The sequence below is a fragment of the Perca fluviatilis genome, chromosome 22 (assembly GCF_010015445.1).
Source record: "Perca fluviatilis chromosome 22, GENO_Pfluv_1.0, whole genome shotgun sequence".
NCBI classification, from domain to species: domain Eukaryota; kingdom Metazoa; phylum Chordata; class Actinopteri; order Perciformes; family Percidae; genus Perca; species Perca fluviatilis.
In genome coordinates this window covers 22,141,601-22,157,389 of record NC_053133.1, presented here as the reverse complement: position 1 = coordinate 22,157,389, position 15,789 = coordinate 22,141,601, and the positions used below count along the sequence as shown (strand labels likewise).

The window sequence follows — 15,789 nt, the reverse complement described above, 5'->3', positions numbered from 1 at the left end:
CACACACCTGCTGTACAATGGTGGTGAGCTCCAGGCAGAGCTGAATGACATTATTTCGGGTTACTGAGTAGTCTGCCACTGTAGCAAAGGGAGACCTGGAAGGAACAGATAACACAGCAGCATGTCTTATAATGTTCCTGCTGCATTCAATAATGTACAGAGATGGGACAGGAGCATTGTTAGAGAGAGAGACACTGTCCGCACACATACACAGGCACACAAATCTATAGGAAGTGTTTTACGACTCGTACATGAGTGAATCTGCGACATCATGTGTGTTATAAATCAGGGAAGTGGCATTTTATAGGATAACAAATGAAAACGTGGAGTAAAGTGACAGAAAGAAAGTTATGTTTGTGTTGTGTTTGCATTGTTTTTAACCTTTAATACAATATAAGAGGTTACCATTAAGCAGACATTATGTAAATGATCAGAACTCATTTCCTAACAATATTTTTATGTTTGATAAAAAGCTTGATGAGGTTCTCCTTCGACATACTTTACTGTTATACAGCGCTGCAACTTATGATTATCTGTATTTTCATTATCAATTAATCGACCAATTAGTAGGGGTGGAAATCACCAGAGGCCCCACGATATGATAGCGTCACGATACTTATCTCACAATACGATATTATTGCGATTTTAAACATATTGCAATATTCTCACATTCAATTATTATTAATATATACGTTGGGGAAACGTATGACGAGCTGCATGTCCTTTGCCCTTTGCGCGCACTCACATAAATGCATTGCCGATGGCGACACCAAGTCCTTCCGGAGTTGTGCCTTTTGTCATTAGTTTTGCTTTCAATAACTTCGTAAACAGTGGCAGTAAGCGAACAGCTACATGCAAGGTGAGTGGCACCAAGATAAATGATGCCGGATCAACAACGTCGAACTTCATCAGGCATCTCAAAACGGGTCAGTCACTTGCTAATGTGAAAGAGACGTTAAATTTAGCATATATCGTCACAGGTAACAAGCTAACTATGTATAAGTGTTGTGCTAATGCTGGGAACAGGCAAATTGTATCTTTATAGTTGTATCCATATGATGTGACAGACTTAGGTTAAAGGACAATTCCGGCACAAAAGGAACCTAGGGGTTAATAACAGATGTGTACCCACTCGATCGCTCTCTGGGATATGTTTTCATGCTAATCGAATGTGTTTGTAGCTTTTAAACAAGCTAGTGTGGACCGCTGATTAGCTTACAACGCTAGTATTTGGGGCACAGGGAAAGTAAAAACAGATGTCTATTTTGTACCACTAAAAAGGCTCAATATATCACCACACTTCAACAGTAGCATAATGAGGGTCCCTAAATGTTAACCGAAGCCATGAGAAGTTTGTAAGTGTACAGACAGTTTACTGAAAAAAGTTCACATTCATGTTTACATGCGGCCGCCGTTTTGAAAACAGTCATGACTTACAGCTGGCGATGCAAACTAAAATCAAAAGCAATTTGCTCAATATATCTGAAATAATCACCGATGTAAAACATAACTTGTCTAGTGTAGCTACTTAGCTACTCAGTGGATAACTGTCCATCTGGTCCCTCTGGTCTGGGTCGCTGTCTCCAATTTATTTTCAGGACATGGAAAAAAGTTTCAAGTACAGCCCTGTTTATCAGAGAGGGGAAATCTTCAGACTGTACAAAACACTGCGTCTCTTGGTTGTCGCAACGCAACAGGTCCCATTCCATGCAACACAGACACTCCTGTTCGGTGGCCATAGCTTCACAATGTCCACAGGTACACCACCAGTTTCCCGAAGTATGAGGCTGTGTTGCGGCATTGAATACCAGTAGCTCTCTCTCTCTCTTGTAGCCCTTTCACAGAGCTTCCGCAGCTCTTCGTTCAATAAACTGTCTGTACGCTTACAAAGTTCTCAATGCTTCAGTTAACATTTAGGGACGCTCATTATACTACTGTTGAAGTTTGGTGATATTTTCAGCCTTTTTAATGGTATAAATAGCGACTTGTTTTTACTGTCCCTGTGCCCCGAATATTAGCGTTGTAAGCTAATCAGCGGTCCGCGCCAGCTTCTTTCAAGCTACAAACATATTCGATTAGCATGAAAACATGTCCCAGAGAGCAATCGAGTGGGTACACATTTGTTAATAACCCCTAGGTTCGTTTTGCGCCAGAATTGTCCTTTAATATTTCACCAGGTTTTTTTTTTTTTTTTTTTTTTTTTTTTTAAAAAAAAAAAAAAAAAAAAAATTTTTTCATTTTTTTTTTTTTTTTTTTTTTTTTTATTTAATAATTATATAGATATTTCCCTTAAACTTTGAACACTGAAAAATGTAATGCATGATGAGGTTGGGCTTTACAGCCAGTTAGTAACACAGACAAACATGTATTCTTTGTTGCAGATACCAAAATTTGTGTTTCTTCAGATTGCATCGCAGTAGACCCCATCAAGTTATCCTACAACTGATTTTGATACTGTAGGCCTACTGTATGGATGGTAGCTACAGGACATGCTTTGAATTCATAAGATTTAACAATATAGTGTTAGGGACAGATCAGATGGCCAGAGACTTGAGACTTGACTTGGATTTGTGGGAAAAGACTTGAGACTTGACTTGAACTTGCCCCTCAAAGACTTGAGACTTGACTTGGACTCAAGCTCAAAGACTTGAGACTCGACTTGGACTTCCAAAACATGACTTGTGAACATCTCTGGTATCGATTCAGTACTGCAACAGTGCCGTGTTTAAATTACTCGTTTGTGTCCGACTAACCGTTGTCACGGTCACAGGTTAGCATTGATCGTTTTATAAACTTCAAGTCTTATCTAAAGTATTTTGGTTAAGTTTCCATCTATTTGTTTGAATAAATCAACTGAAACCAATGCTGATCCTCTTGTTTTGTTGGCAACCAAGGCACTCAGGATTTGTTGTGACTTAAACCAGAAAGTGGTCATTAAAGACCCAACAAGACCCACTAATTTTACCAGTACTACCAGTACTGTGCTGTGAAACTAAAATGTTCCGATTACAATAATGTTAAAACAGATAAAAGCAGCTAATCCTCACATTTAAGATGGAAGAGAGAGTTGTGTGTCATTTTTGCAAAATTGTCAGTGACGGATTTTCTGTGGCTCAACTAATTGATAATATCGATCAACTAGTCCTAATTGTTGTAATAGAAAAGAATATAAACACCTCTCAAATCAAGTCAGGAATGCAACATGTACTTAACTTTAAAGCTATAGTGCGTAGTTTCTGCTGCCCCCATGAGGAATTCTAAGAAATTAAAACAAAACTGTCGGTGCGTCCACATACAAGCCTTCCGTGACCGCGCACCACCCCCACCCCTCCTCCACGCAGTTGCTAGTAGCCAAGGAGATACGGAGGATTAAAAAAAACATGACGGATTCTTCAAAAGAGGTAATTATCTTCACTCGATTTTCTGCACACGAAAGTCACCGGACGACACCAATCTTCTGAACATAGCCATACTAAGAAATACAGAAAGAGTTGTGTGGAGCTGATAGTCTTAATAAGCTTTGTATCAACTCATTTGGCAATGGCTTGAATGGAACGGACGTTCATTAATATAAAAATTTACGCACTAAAGCCAAGTCTAAGCTAAAGTCAAGACAATGGACCCCAGATGGATTTTTAGTGACGCTGCCAGTGGAACCATAACAGGAGGGGCCTCAATAAAAAATGGGTGATGCTGTCAAAATCGACCTCCATGAGAAAGAATGGGCCTCTGCAATCTCATTCATAAAACTGGGCTCGATGCCACACTTAGATAAAGAAAAGAGTTCACACTCAATCAAAATGCTCATCTACATGCTGAAAGTGTTGCACACATGCACAGGCCCTGATATGCAACCCCATTAACTGCAACAATTACTCCGATATGATTAATGAAATGTCCATTGTGGCCCTTTAATAATATGCAAAAATGTGAAACGTCAAGCTACTAATGCAAAATGTTAAACATTACAGTTTAATGCTGGTCTGTCAATAGCTCTGTTGTGACCAATTAAAAAAGACATCCAACTTCAAGAATAAGCTTACATGCTCAAAAATGGCTTCTTTACAGTGGAGATTCAACTCCCACAGAGGAAAGGGGACACCGCATTTGGAGGGATGAATGAAGCTGCATTAGAGAACCTCGTAGGCCATTCTGTTCTGAGTGCACCAATTTACACACCTCATACTACTTTTATTTCAATCCAGGTTTTGGAAACAACAAACCAAAAAGGCATAGTTTGGCTGTTGACTGAAATAAACAGTGTGAGGAGGGTTATCGGACCATTGGGGATTTATCACACTTTGCCATTGGCACCATCAATTCCCAAAGTCTCCCACATGTTTGTGTGCTCATTTTTTTCCTGAGAGAAGAAGGTCTTTAAAGCCATTTTTTGTGCCAACACAATGTTTATAAATGAGGCGCATATGGTAACATAATAGGCTTTTCAGGTATGAAGGTGTTAACGATAAGGAACACTGCGGCTAATGCGGTGCACATGACTGCATACAGACACAAAGAGACATCAACACTAATGCATACAGTATGACAGAAAGTCATTATCATTCAGCTTTCATGACATACATGTATGTTTACAACCAGTGGTGGATGAATTATTCAGATCATCACCTTTACTTAGCCTAAGTAAAACATATGTACCACACTGTAAAAAAATATATTTATATGTACTTAAAGTATTAAAACTAAAAGTACTCAATGCAGAGAAATGCTGGTTTTAAAAATTCTGAGAATAGTGAGAAATGCTGTTACAATTACCCAGAGCACAAAAGGACACATTCACAATACTTAAAACATTATTAAAATAATTAAAAAGGAAAAGCAGCAAATCCTCACATGAAATGTTATTGCATGAAAAATGACTAATCAAAATAGTTGCAGATACATTTTCCTGTCAATCGAATAACCGATTAATCATCAGCTGTACTTGTATACTGTTGGGAAGTTTTTAATGTATAACACAGCATCACATTTTATAAGATCTTCATATATTTTGGGTGCAAATAATTTCAGATCAGATAGTTTTAGTGGAGTAAAAAGTACAATTTTCTTTAATGAAATGTAATGAAGCAAAGAAGTAGGACATAAAATGAAATGAAAAGTACAAGTAGGCTACCTCCACCACTGGTTGCACCAGAGTGATGAAATGAAAAACAGAAGCACAAATATACCCCAACACACACACACACACACACACACACACACACACACACACACACACACACACACACAATTACTTTACTTCATTGTTCTAAAGACCCAGATTGAAATTCGACCACAGCCTCAAGTGTATGCTGTATCTGTGATGTGTGTGTGTGTGTGTGTGTGTGTGTGTGTGTGTGTGTGTGTGTGTGTGTGTGTGTGTGTGTGTGTGTGTGTGTGTGTGTGTGTGTGTGTGTGTGTGTGATATTTGGGTCATCAGTATTGAGGCTGTGTTCTATATATACACAGGACCTAAGGCTGCACAGACTGTTTGCTAACCGTCAGGCTCCAACACTCAAACAACCCTCAGAAAACTAGGGTTCAAAATTTAATTTTTTGTCCACCACCCAAATGGCTTGTGCATGTTCAAATTCTACTAGCCACTTAATAGATTACCATTACCAAGATGATGCTAATTGCGTGAGGTGAAAGAAAGGCAAGTAAGGAACGAAATAGACAGACATGATACACATATTTTAAGAATCAGTGTGACTTATAGTATCCGAGCATTTCATTATATCCAATGTCCATAACGTATAAATGTCCATAAATGCGCTAGAAATCATAAAAAAATAAAATGAAAAATACATCCACCTTCTTACTCCCGAACTTGCCTGAGAATCATCACGTTTTTCAGTTTTCTTCAGTATAAAAGTAATTCAGTGATAGTTGTCTGCACTTCCATGGGTCCAATGCAAACAGGAACTGTTAATAGCTAGTTTGGCATACTTTTAATGGTGTTAATTTGCCAAAATGTAAACAAATAAAAGCTTTAAAAAAACGGGCTCTAGTTGTATGGCAACATTATACTTCCTGTTTACATCTCCCCAAAAATTATGGGAACTGTAGTTCCAAAAATTAGAGCTTGATTATCAAATTTAAGTACAAAGTAAGACTAATAATAATAATAATAATAATAATAATAATAACAGTAAGTGACAAAACCCATATATATGATATTCAGGAACTACTGGTTAAATCTTTAACGATACTTTGTATTTCATGTGTTTTATGTATTCTGAAAATGAATTAGTAACTCTAGCTGTTAAATAAATTCAATGGAATAGAAACTCAAGTAAAGTAGATGTACCTCAAAATTGGACATAGCTCTTATATTTTCAAGCTTAGAAAACGGCTTCAGTTCACAGTCGGAAAGGGCTGTCTGACAGCAAGGTAAAGCAGTGAAAATATTCTAAAAATAGTGTACACTTAAACCAATATAGAGTTTTTATTTAGGTGGCTAAATTAGGTTTAGCTGCTGCCCCCGTCCACAGCAGAAGCCTACATTGCTTAGCTTCCGTGTCGGGACTTCTGTCTGCTTCTCCAAACTGGGGGAGTGCTGACCGCCATCTACAGTAGGTATAATACGCTGACTATGGATTCAACCTCACTTCCAAACATCCAAACTATCCCTTTAAGTACAGTAATTGAGTAAATGTACATTAAATATCATCACATAATCCATTTGGAGTTATTCCCCGCTGGGTAGTTTTGATTTAAAAAAAATTTAAGTCTGCTTCACTACATTGGTTAAAAATACAGAAAAAAAGAACCATTTTTACACTATCAGCAAAATACATCACACATAAAATCTAGTTGTATGTGGTAATGTTATTAATTTATATGTAGGCACTTTCAAATGTGCATATAAAGAGGAAATGAAGAGTTCAAAGAAACAAGTAATGCGGCAAATTTCAGTCATTGTGCATTCCTGATAACATCACTTTTCTCCCTGACAGATTTAAAGCATTTTGCAGTGTGTCGTTTGATGTCAGCACAGAGATGAAAATGGTGTTTGTCACCCAGAGACGGAGAAAAGTAGCTATATAAGGACACATGAGGGTATCAAAGGCAGGGAAAAGGTGATCTTTGCTGTACCCACGCTATTATTTCATACATGAAAAGGTTGCTTAAATGTCTTCTCAAGTCATTAGAGAGAAACTACATTATGCTGTACATTTGCTGCCTGAGCGCTGAACTGATGTGTGACTTCCATTATCCCTGAGAGGTCTAATAACTAACGATCAGGGGGAGATGAAAGTTCAGTTTTAACATGCCTTATGCTAATTTGCTGCTGCTGTAAACCTTCTAGGAAAGAGTCATCTGTATTAATGTAATACAAGACAGATTGTAGCCCAACATCCTCGGAAATCATAACCTTTTCCCACATAGTCAGGGTCTCTTAGTGAATTCAACATATCATCCACCATGCAGCTTAAATTCGGCTTGTTTTACTCGCTCATTTGCTATTCCTAGGCAGTAGAAATCAATTTTAGAAGATGTGGTTTCATTGAAATGAAAGCCCTGGTGGGATCATATGCATGTTAAATTTACACAGCTGGAAAATGCTCTTTTCTTCCTCTTTGGCATGTTTAATATGCAGGATAAAACCTTGAAAACGTAGTGTTTGACACTGCCCGAACACAGATATGTCTCAGAAATGAAGACTAGAGAGCATGAAATGTCGGCTCTGCTGAGTCTATCACTTTCTCAATGTCGCTTTGCCATTTACAGTTGCATCACCGTGCGTGGGCGAACGCGTGTGCGCTTGCATAAGAAGTGTGTCAGTGCGTGCAGATGTGGGTGTGTGTCTGCAAACGTGTGTGTTTTGTACAAAGTGTGTGGGTGTTTCGATGGGTCTGAGTGTGCTTGTGGCCCTCCTTTGTGTGTCTAGATGGCCTAAGGACAGATGTGGGTGCACGGCATTTCAAGAAGCCGATGTCAAAGACCTTTAGTTCTGTATCTGACGTGTGTGTCGTGTGCAGGAGATCGTGTCGAGTCATGGATAAATGAAGTGACAGAGAGGAGAAGAGAGCAGAGGGAGAGACAGAGAAACATGGTTGGAAAAAACACTGACATTATTCCTTTGGGAAAAAAATATGGACATATTTCTGTCAACAGCCAACAGCTGCAGGAGAGTTTGTGTTCTACAGATTGAAAAAAAACTTTTGCATGCGCTAGAACAACAGACCTCAACAGAGGGGAGCTTCATAACTCTAGTTTCCATATGAAGTATTAAATACATTAGTGTTATTGATAATAGTGTAATTTTAATGATAATTCTATCTAATACTTTGATTAATGATTGATTTAGGCTATGAAATGTTAGAATGTGTTTTGTTCAACCAACTCAGTTTACTATAATAGAAGACTAAGAAAATGGAAAAATATTCACATTTAACCAGTTAATTTAGCCTCTTTTGCAACAAAACAAATTACTTACTTACTAACGTATTGAACTTTTAGTTTAAGTGCATCATTGTGCACTGCTTGCTTGTAATTTTTAGTTTAATTGGATCTTGTTTAGTTTCTGTTTATATTCTTATTGTATATACTTTGTACATCTTACTTTTTTACCTTTCTCTATTTATCTGTACTAATTACTACCTTTGTGCTGCTGCCACGTCTGATCTCCCCTTTTGAAGATAAATAAAGGCTTTTCTTAACATATATCAAATAATAAGTCAATAATAACAATAGTTGAATTTCTGTCGATTTACTAATTGATTATTTGGCTAATTGTTTCAGCTCTAATATCCATTTTTTGTAAATACAAAACGTATTGTGATAAGTGAAAGGATCATAATTAATCTAAAGCTAAACTTAAAACGTAAAAAATACGCACCTACCTCGCTACCAAAATAAACTTCCTAATTCTACCTTTAATCCAAAGTCAGAGACGTCAGGAATTTCTGACAGTGAAAATGTCTCCCACTTTGGTGAAATGAACCACAGGTTTCAACAAACTGCAGTTACATTTACATAAAATCCAATATTAACACTAATACAATGAATTCAGCTCATTTCAAAGGAGCTACGCTGTTTGTTTGTATCTGGCTTCACTTGTTAATGAACTCAATGAACCACTAACTGAAAACACCTGTGTGGGTGTTCAGGGCCTTTTTCTTGGGAGACATGCTGACATGTCACAGCAGGAAAACCACATCCAATTGTCACTGTTAATTGTTATTCCTTCTATGAAAAGTAGCTTTCCTGCTGACATAGGAAAAGTAAAATAATAAAAATGGCAACTCATCACATCTGTGTAGAAGAGAAACGGAGTATATCTCTGAAACAGCGACAGGGAGCCTGTAAACACATTACCTGTCCAGCCAGGCCAGCAGGCTCTTGGCGGCGGTGATGAGGTCGACAACGGAGGTCAGCAGATCATTGGGGAGCCGCCGCGAGGACCTGCTCTCTGATTGGCTGCTGCGGCGGCGGCCGGAAATGAAGTTCTGCAGGTTTTTGGCCGAGGCGCCGAGCTTGTGAGCCAGAGTTCTGACGCTCTCCGTCTCCAGACCTGAGTTCTACACCCACACACACACACACACACACACACACGGAGACATAAACAAAGATTAGCTGAACCTCCAGACACTGAACCACCATGAATACTGATTAGGATCGGATTTGTCAACATGTTTACAGGCTTTTCTTCAGGAGTCTGGTGCATATTAATGACTTATAGTGCATATTTGGTAGACAGGTCATCACACTGACTGACTGATGTTATTTTAAAAGTTATTCATGTTTCCATCAATTTGTAACCAGGGTTTTTCTGAATTTTGTCAGATTATTGAGCAACACATAAATTCTTAACAATAGAACACAGGAGGAAGACAATGCAATGAAATCACTTGTTTACATGTCACTGTTGGCTTGTCAGAGTGTAATAACACTACACTATTCTTTATTTGTTTAAAATAGTCCTTAGGGAAGTATTATTTTCTATTTGTCAAGTTGCATTCTTACATTCAAACACGATATGATACTTACTTTTACCTATCCAGGCCTCTTTATCTTTCAGCTGGGGATTCTGGTGTTGATTATTCAAACGATGACACACTGGAGCTCTTTAAACGACTTTTGAACAAATGCATCTTTCAACCTACGGTCAACGAGTTTGTTTCAACCAATTAAATGTTTTTGTGTGAGCCAGAAGGAAAGGAAACCAAAATGAACACATACTTGATTGACTTGTAGAAGCCATAGTGACTCTTACATTCAGAAATATGAAAAATGAAGCTCGTTATGACACGTTTGTTTACTATGTGATAACCACCCTCAGTAGCCGACCATTCTCTTCCAATCTCTCTGTAGACCATATTATTATTACAGGTTGACATTTGAACTTATAGGTTGTACTAAACAGTGACGGAAAGTGAACTAAGTATATTTACTCAAGTGCTTAAGTACAATTATGAGGTACTTATAAACCTGTAAACTTTACATTTTCTTCTACTTTAAACTTCCACTCCGCTATATCTCAGAAGGAAACATTGCACTTAATTGCTTAATACAAAATGTAATCAACAAAAAAGTCTTATTTATTATTATATGTTAAGATAAGACTTTACTGAACCTCAGGGGTAAATGTACAAGCTACCGATCAGTATATCAAATAATTGATATAGCTCCACCTTTACCAGCTGAAACATTAAAGTGATGTACACAATTATTATTATAAACTTATATCATATATTCTGAAATGGGCCATTTTGTATAATGAGTACTTTTACTTTTGTTACTTTAATATGTTGATGCTAATATGTTTGTACTTTTAGTAGTAAGACTTTTACTTGTAAGACTCTTCTACACTGTGGTATTACTACTTTAATTTAAGTGTAAGATCTGAGTACTTCTTCCACCACTGGTACTCAACTATTTCCAGTTGTGTCTTTTACCACAACACCTTACAAGTCTTACAATGTAGTTTGAAGAAGCTTTAAAGAGCCATTTCAACACTTTTTTTCTTAGTTTGTGACTGTGAAAAATTGGGAAATGCAAGGATTTGATGCAGCACAACTGAATTGACTTTGTGCAATCTATCACACTCTGCATTCAAGCAGAACAAGAATTCATTCTTACAGCTGTGGCTGTAAAGAGGGCTAATGAGAGTTCAGCACTGCATTGAAACTACAAAACACACACACACACACACACACACACACTCACCAAAGCACAGAGCAAGTCGACAGCCTCCAGAATGAGCTCCTGGTGTCCGATGCGAGAAACTCCCAGGTCCTCCAGCTCGGCATGGCTAATCCTCAGCAGCCTCTCCCCGCACACACATCCGCGCTCAAACACACACACATACTGCTGCAAGCAGTCGTCCAGACCTGAAGAAACACACACACACACATATTATTAGAGGCACTCACAATAAATACACTCAGATTTGTTCCCAAATAAGATCACGACCGCAACAAAGATTAATACATCATTTTCTGCTTAGGACCGAGAACGAAACATGGTGTTTGTTGTTAGTTGTAGCTAGTAGCCTACACAGTTAACCTGAAATATCCTGGGTTGACACCACATTTTCTTTATATCGCCATGATGTTTTATGCTATATTAAACATACACTGCAAAAGAAAATGTTTAACAAGTCATTCTGTCTATAATTTACCCCTAAAATCCTTAAGAGTTGGAAAAATAGAAATTTCAAGGAATAAGTATATAGGAAAAAGTCAGACTGCTGTTTTAGAATCAAGAAAATGCTGCATTGAAAAAGACATCATCTTAACAGGCAGCTTTTTGCATGTGTTTTAAGAAAATAAGAGTTTAAACCTGCATAAACATGCTTTTGGGCTATCTGGGAGCAGGATTATTTTTTGGGCTTTTTTATTTTTGTATTAGATAATGAAGATAGACAGGAAAGGGAGAGAGAGAGAGAGAGAGAGAGAGTGGTTGACATGCAGCAAAGGGCCACGCGTCGAATTCAACCCCGGGCCGCTGCCGAGGACTCAGCACTAACGTGTTAGCAAGCAGTTGCTTATTCCCACATCCAGCGAAGACTGAGCAACATTATCATTATTTGGAGTAATGATTCTGGCATATTATTATTTGTCATTCCACACAATGTACACAAGGCAAATTGGTAGTTTAATCCCTTTTTGTACACACGGCACACCCACATGCATTTTAAGGGAGTAGTGCAGGTCCGTATGGGGGATCCAGCGACGAAGTCCAATATTCACTCTCTTTTAACTCTAATGGAAATATGTGACTCTTGCTCTCGCTGCAAAATGCTCCACTGAAGTTTCCACCAGCTAGTCACCAAAGTTGCCTGCTGTTTGGTGCTGGTCAGGTAGTGTACATTGGGTTTATCAGAGCGATAAGACTGAACCAGTAAGTAAACGTTCAGTAGTTATAGAACTAAAACAATGAGCTAAAAGATGCCGAAAAGCTACATAGAGCTGTACTGCAGGCAAGTGATAATTATCTGTGTGTTAATCACTACAAGCAACCCCTTTTACATTACACGTAGTCAATTCAATTCAATTCAATTTTATTTATAGTATCAAATCATAACAAGAGTTATCTCGAGACACTTTACAGATAGAGTAGGTCTAGACCACCCTCTATAAATTTTAATCAGCAATTGAGCCATTGCTGATTAAAAAAATGTAAATTGAGAATCAAATTCTGCAATAAACAGGGAAGTGGCAGAAAAGAGGAAGAGTTGACAAGCAAGTCAGGTCAAATAAGGTCGATAAGTTTATTTTGAAAGTATCTTTTACAGACTAGTCTTCTGAGAAACTATTATACTGTTACATCGTGGCGGCACTGTTGGTTCAAGGTGTTTTTATCTAGTATACTGCCTGTAATTATATCTGTGTTTATGGCATTTATGAGAATACACAGAAGGTAGATAGAAAGTATGTTTCCTGAGCACAGGAGGGGAATAATCCCAACAACATTGTCACTCTTCATGACCCATCCACAGATGAGACTTTCTTCAACACTCTCTGATCGATAATCGGACACATGCCTACTTTTAAATTATAGATTTTGGGCTGTACTCCAGAATAATCAGCTTTTGTTGCCAATTTTTTTTACCTGCGGTTTCCCTCTTCAAAGTCAGCCTATAGGGAGGACAGATTTCTTTTACTCAGGAAAATGCCAGACATTTTTACTGCTGCTCTGTTTGTTTCAGATAACACAACAGCTGCTGTGTCGTGTTTTTGAGACGTTTCAGCTTGTTTGCAGTTTTGTAGATTTCAGCCCAACCCTGTTTCAAACCACAATAGGATTAGGTAAAAGTATAAAAAACAGTTTGTTTTGAGAGACACCTGAGGGCCACAAAAGGCATTTAGGTCTTCTTTTGTTTTTCTGTTTTATGTGGCAGAAAGGCAGAAAATGTGTGACTTTGAGACCTGTTTCACAATGTAATAAGGGGAAGATAGAGAGAGAGAGAGAGAGAGAGAGAGAGAGAGAGAGAGAGAGAGAGAGAGAAGGAACCGACACCCCCCTGTTTCACTCTCCCACTGTGCTGAAGCGACTGATAAAGATGATCAACAATATTTGTGCTTGTATCATCGCCAAACAGCTTTACAACCCATGATATGACAAAGCTCTCAACATCCCTTCAGAGGACCATGCTAGTGTGTTTGTCATGTTTTTGCTGAGCATTTTCAAATGGATGGTGAACAGATTTAGATTGGACAGTACATTTGCAGACATCAATTGGTATTAATTAAATTATCCCCACCATGAAAATCAACTTGTTGACTCTTGAAACTAGATTGAGTTGTGTAATCCATCACAGTGAACATCTAGTCTGCATTAAAGGTTGTCAATCTTACATTGTCATTGCATGGTAATTGAAAACTGTCCTCATTAATACAATGTAACAAAAACAAACTTGATGTACGGCACACTGTGATGGATTACATAACTTCACCAAGCTTCAAGAGTCTGCTAATTAATGGTAACCAATGAGTGCAACAAGTCCTCCAAACTAATGTAAACAACTCAACTTGTTTTTTGTCAGAAAATTAAAAAATGATCCATGTTAGCGTTTTCTGAACTGGTTCCCAAGGACAACATTGGAAGGACAAAATTGTTTGACAGTTAGTGGCTGTTATCTGATCTGCCAGCATCAGAAGTTAGCAGCTGAATTTTTAATCTGGTGATGAAGTAACGGTTAGCAATAGCTCCTGGAGCTCCCCTGGCATTTTATTCACTGTTGCACACTATTTTGTTCAATAAAAAGTTATTCAAGATGGAGTTATTCAAGAGGGAAAATAAAGCGCTCTCAGCTAACAAGCTTGCTAACAGTAAATTGGCAAGCTCATTAGCTTGTTAACTTATCTTGGTTGTTAACAGGACACATAGCTTGTACCATTGAATCTTGTCTCAAACTATTTCCTTTTTTTGTGGAACACTTATTAATACTCTGACAGAGGAGGGTTAAATAAAAGTGAAGGGTGCAACACAGCTAATAAGCTACGATAGCTTCCTCCATTTCGGGGTCTCTGTCCCCTCAGAGGTCAGCACTGTCAACACGGCTTGCTATTGGTCAACGGAAACAAAGCTCAACACAAATTTATTCTCCATAAAACCTAAAAGAAACTCTGTACCTGAAACAAGAGTCAAGAGACTGGAACAAAAGAACTAATGGATGGGCAATCAGGCAGCCACCCAGGTAAGATTTTACTCTCTGTAGGATTGTGTAACGTCTCTGTTGTGAGTGGGACGGTCTCTCTAGATCTGCAAGTGTGTGAGCGTGTTAGTGGGTGGGTGCGTGATTTGTTATTGTGTGTGCATGTGTGTGTGCATGTGTGTGTGTGTGTGTGTGTGTGTGTGTGTGTGTGTGTGTGTTCGACTGGCCTGACAGGGTTTGCTGAGTCAAAGGAAAGCAGATCAAGACAGAGCAGCTGAGCTGCAGCCCCTGGCTCCCAAAACAATGAATGTATCCAGCTTCTAACCTCTTAACAAACAGCCAACTGGCAAACACACACACTCCAAATACACATACACACACACACACACACACACACACACACACACACACACACACACACACACACACACACACACACACACACACTCAGAGGAATGAGCATTGATTTCCCCCGCTTCAAGTCCCCGCTTTATAATACACTCATCTATCATAACCACACTAACAAAGATGGGAAAGGAAAAAACAGGATGGGAAGAGGAGAGAAAAAAGGAAGACGGAAAAGAAGAAAAGAAAAATAACTCATAAGCCAGCTGCTAAATTGCATGCAAACTATTTCTCACGTACACACACACACACACACACACACACACACACACACACACACACACACACACACATTCCATCTCTCATCAGTGACGAGCAAACACCATTTGTCGCTTTCTGCACCCTCCACAGCCACTACATCTGAAGTCTAAATGAAGCGTTCAGTTTCAAAATGCCACATATCGAGTTAGGAAAAAAGATGTCGGAGCCTGAAATCCATCAAAATTTCAAAAAACACGACATTTTACCTATTATAAACATAAATAAACAAAGCTTTTGTGGTCTGCTAGCGAACAATTTTGAATACAATGCGTCATTTTCACCATTATCTCATTTTGGAAGGAAACTAGACTTATTGATTCCACTATCTGCCCCCACCCAAAACACTTCAAGTCGATGAGCGATATCTCGGCTCCCAGCTTCCCACTGAGAAGCATGAAAAGATTTGCTAATCATTGATTCGATCATGTCAAGTGAAGGTCGCTTGAGTTAACTTTAGGTTCAGAGAATAAGTTAAAGTTAAATCTTTAATCGAGAGGATAGTCTACCTACCTTGTAAG

The 15,789-nt window shown here is 38.4% G+C and overlaps 1 protein-coding gene across 3 annotated transcripts in view; it reads right to left on the bottom strand.

The window, feature by feature from the left end:
• cnksr2a (connector enhancer of kinase suppressor of Ras 2a) overlaps nucleotides 1-15,789 on the bottom strand; it is a 63,447-nt gene that overhangs the window by 34,306 nt on the left and 13,352 nt on the right. For all 3 annotated transcript variants that reach the window (XM_039790886.1, XM_039790887.1, XM_039790888.1), the window contains exons 2-4: nucleotides 11,173-11,336; nucleotides 9,322-9,524; nucleotides 8-95 (exon numbers count right to left, since the gene is read on the bottom strand). In XM_039790886.1, coding sequence (XP_039646820.1) covers nucleotides 8-95; nucleotides 9,322-9,524; nucleotides 11,173-11,336 — 455 coding nt within the window. The remainder of the gene's footprint in view (nucleotides 1-7; nucleotides 96-9,321; nucleotides 9,525-11,172; nucleotides 11,337-15,789) is intronic.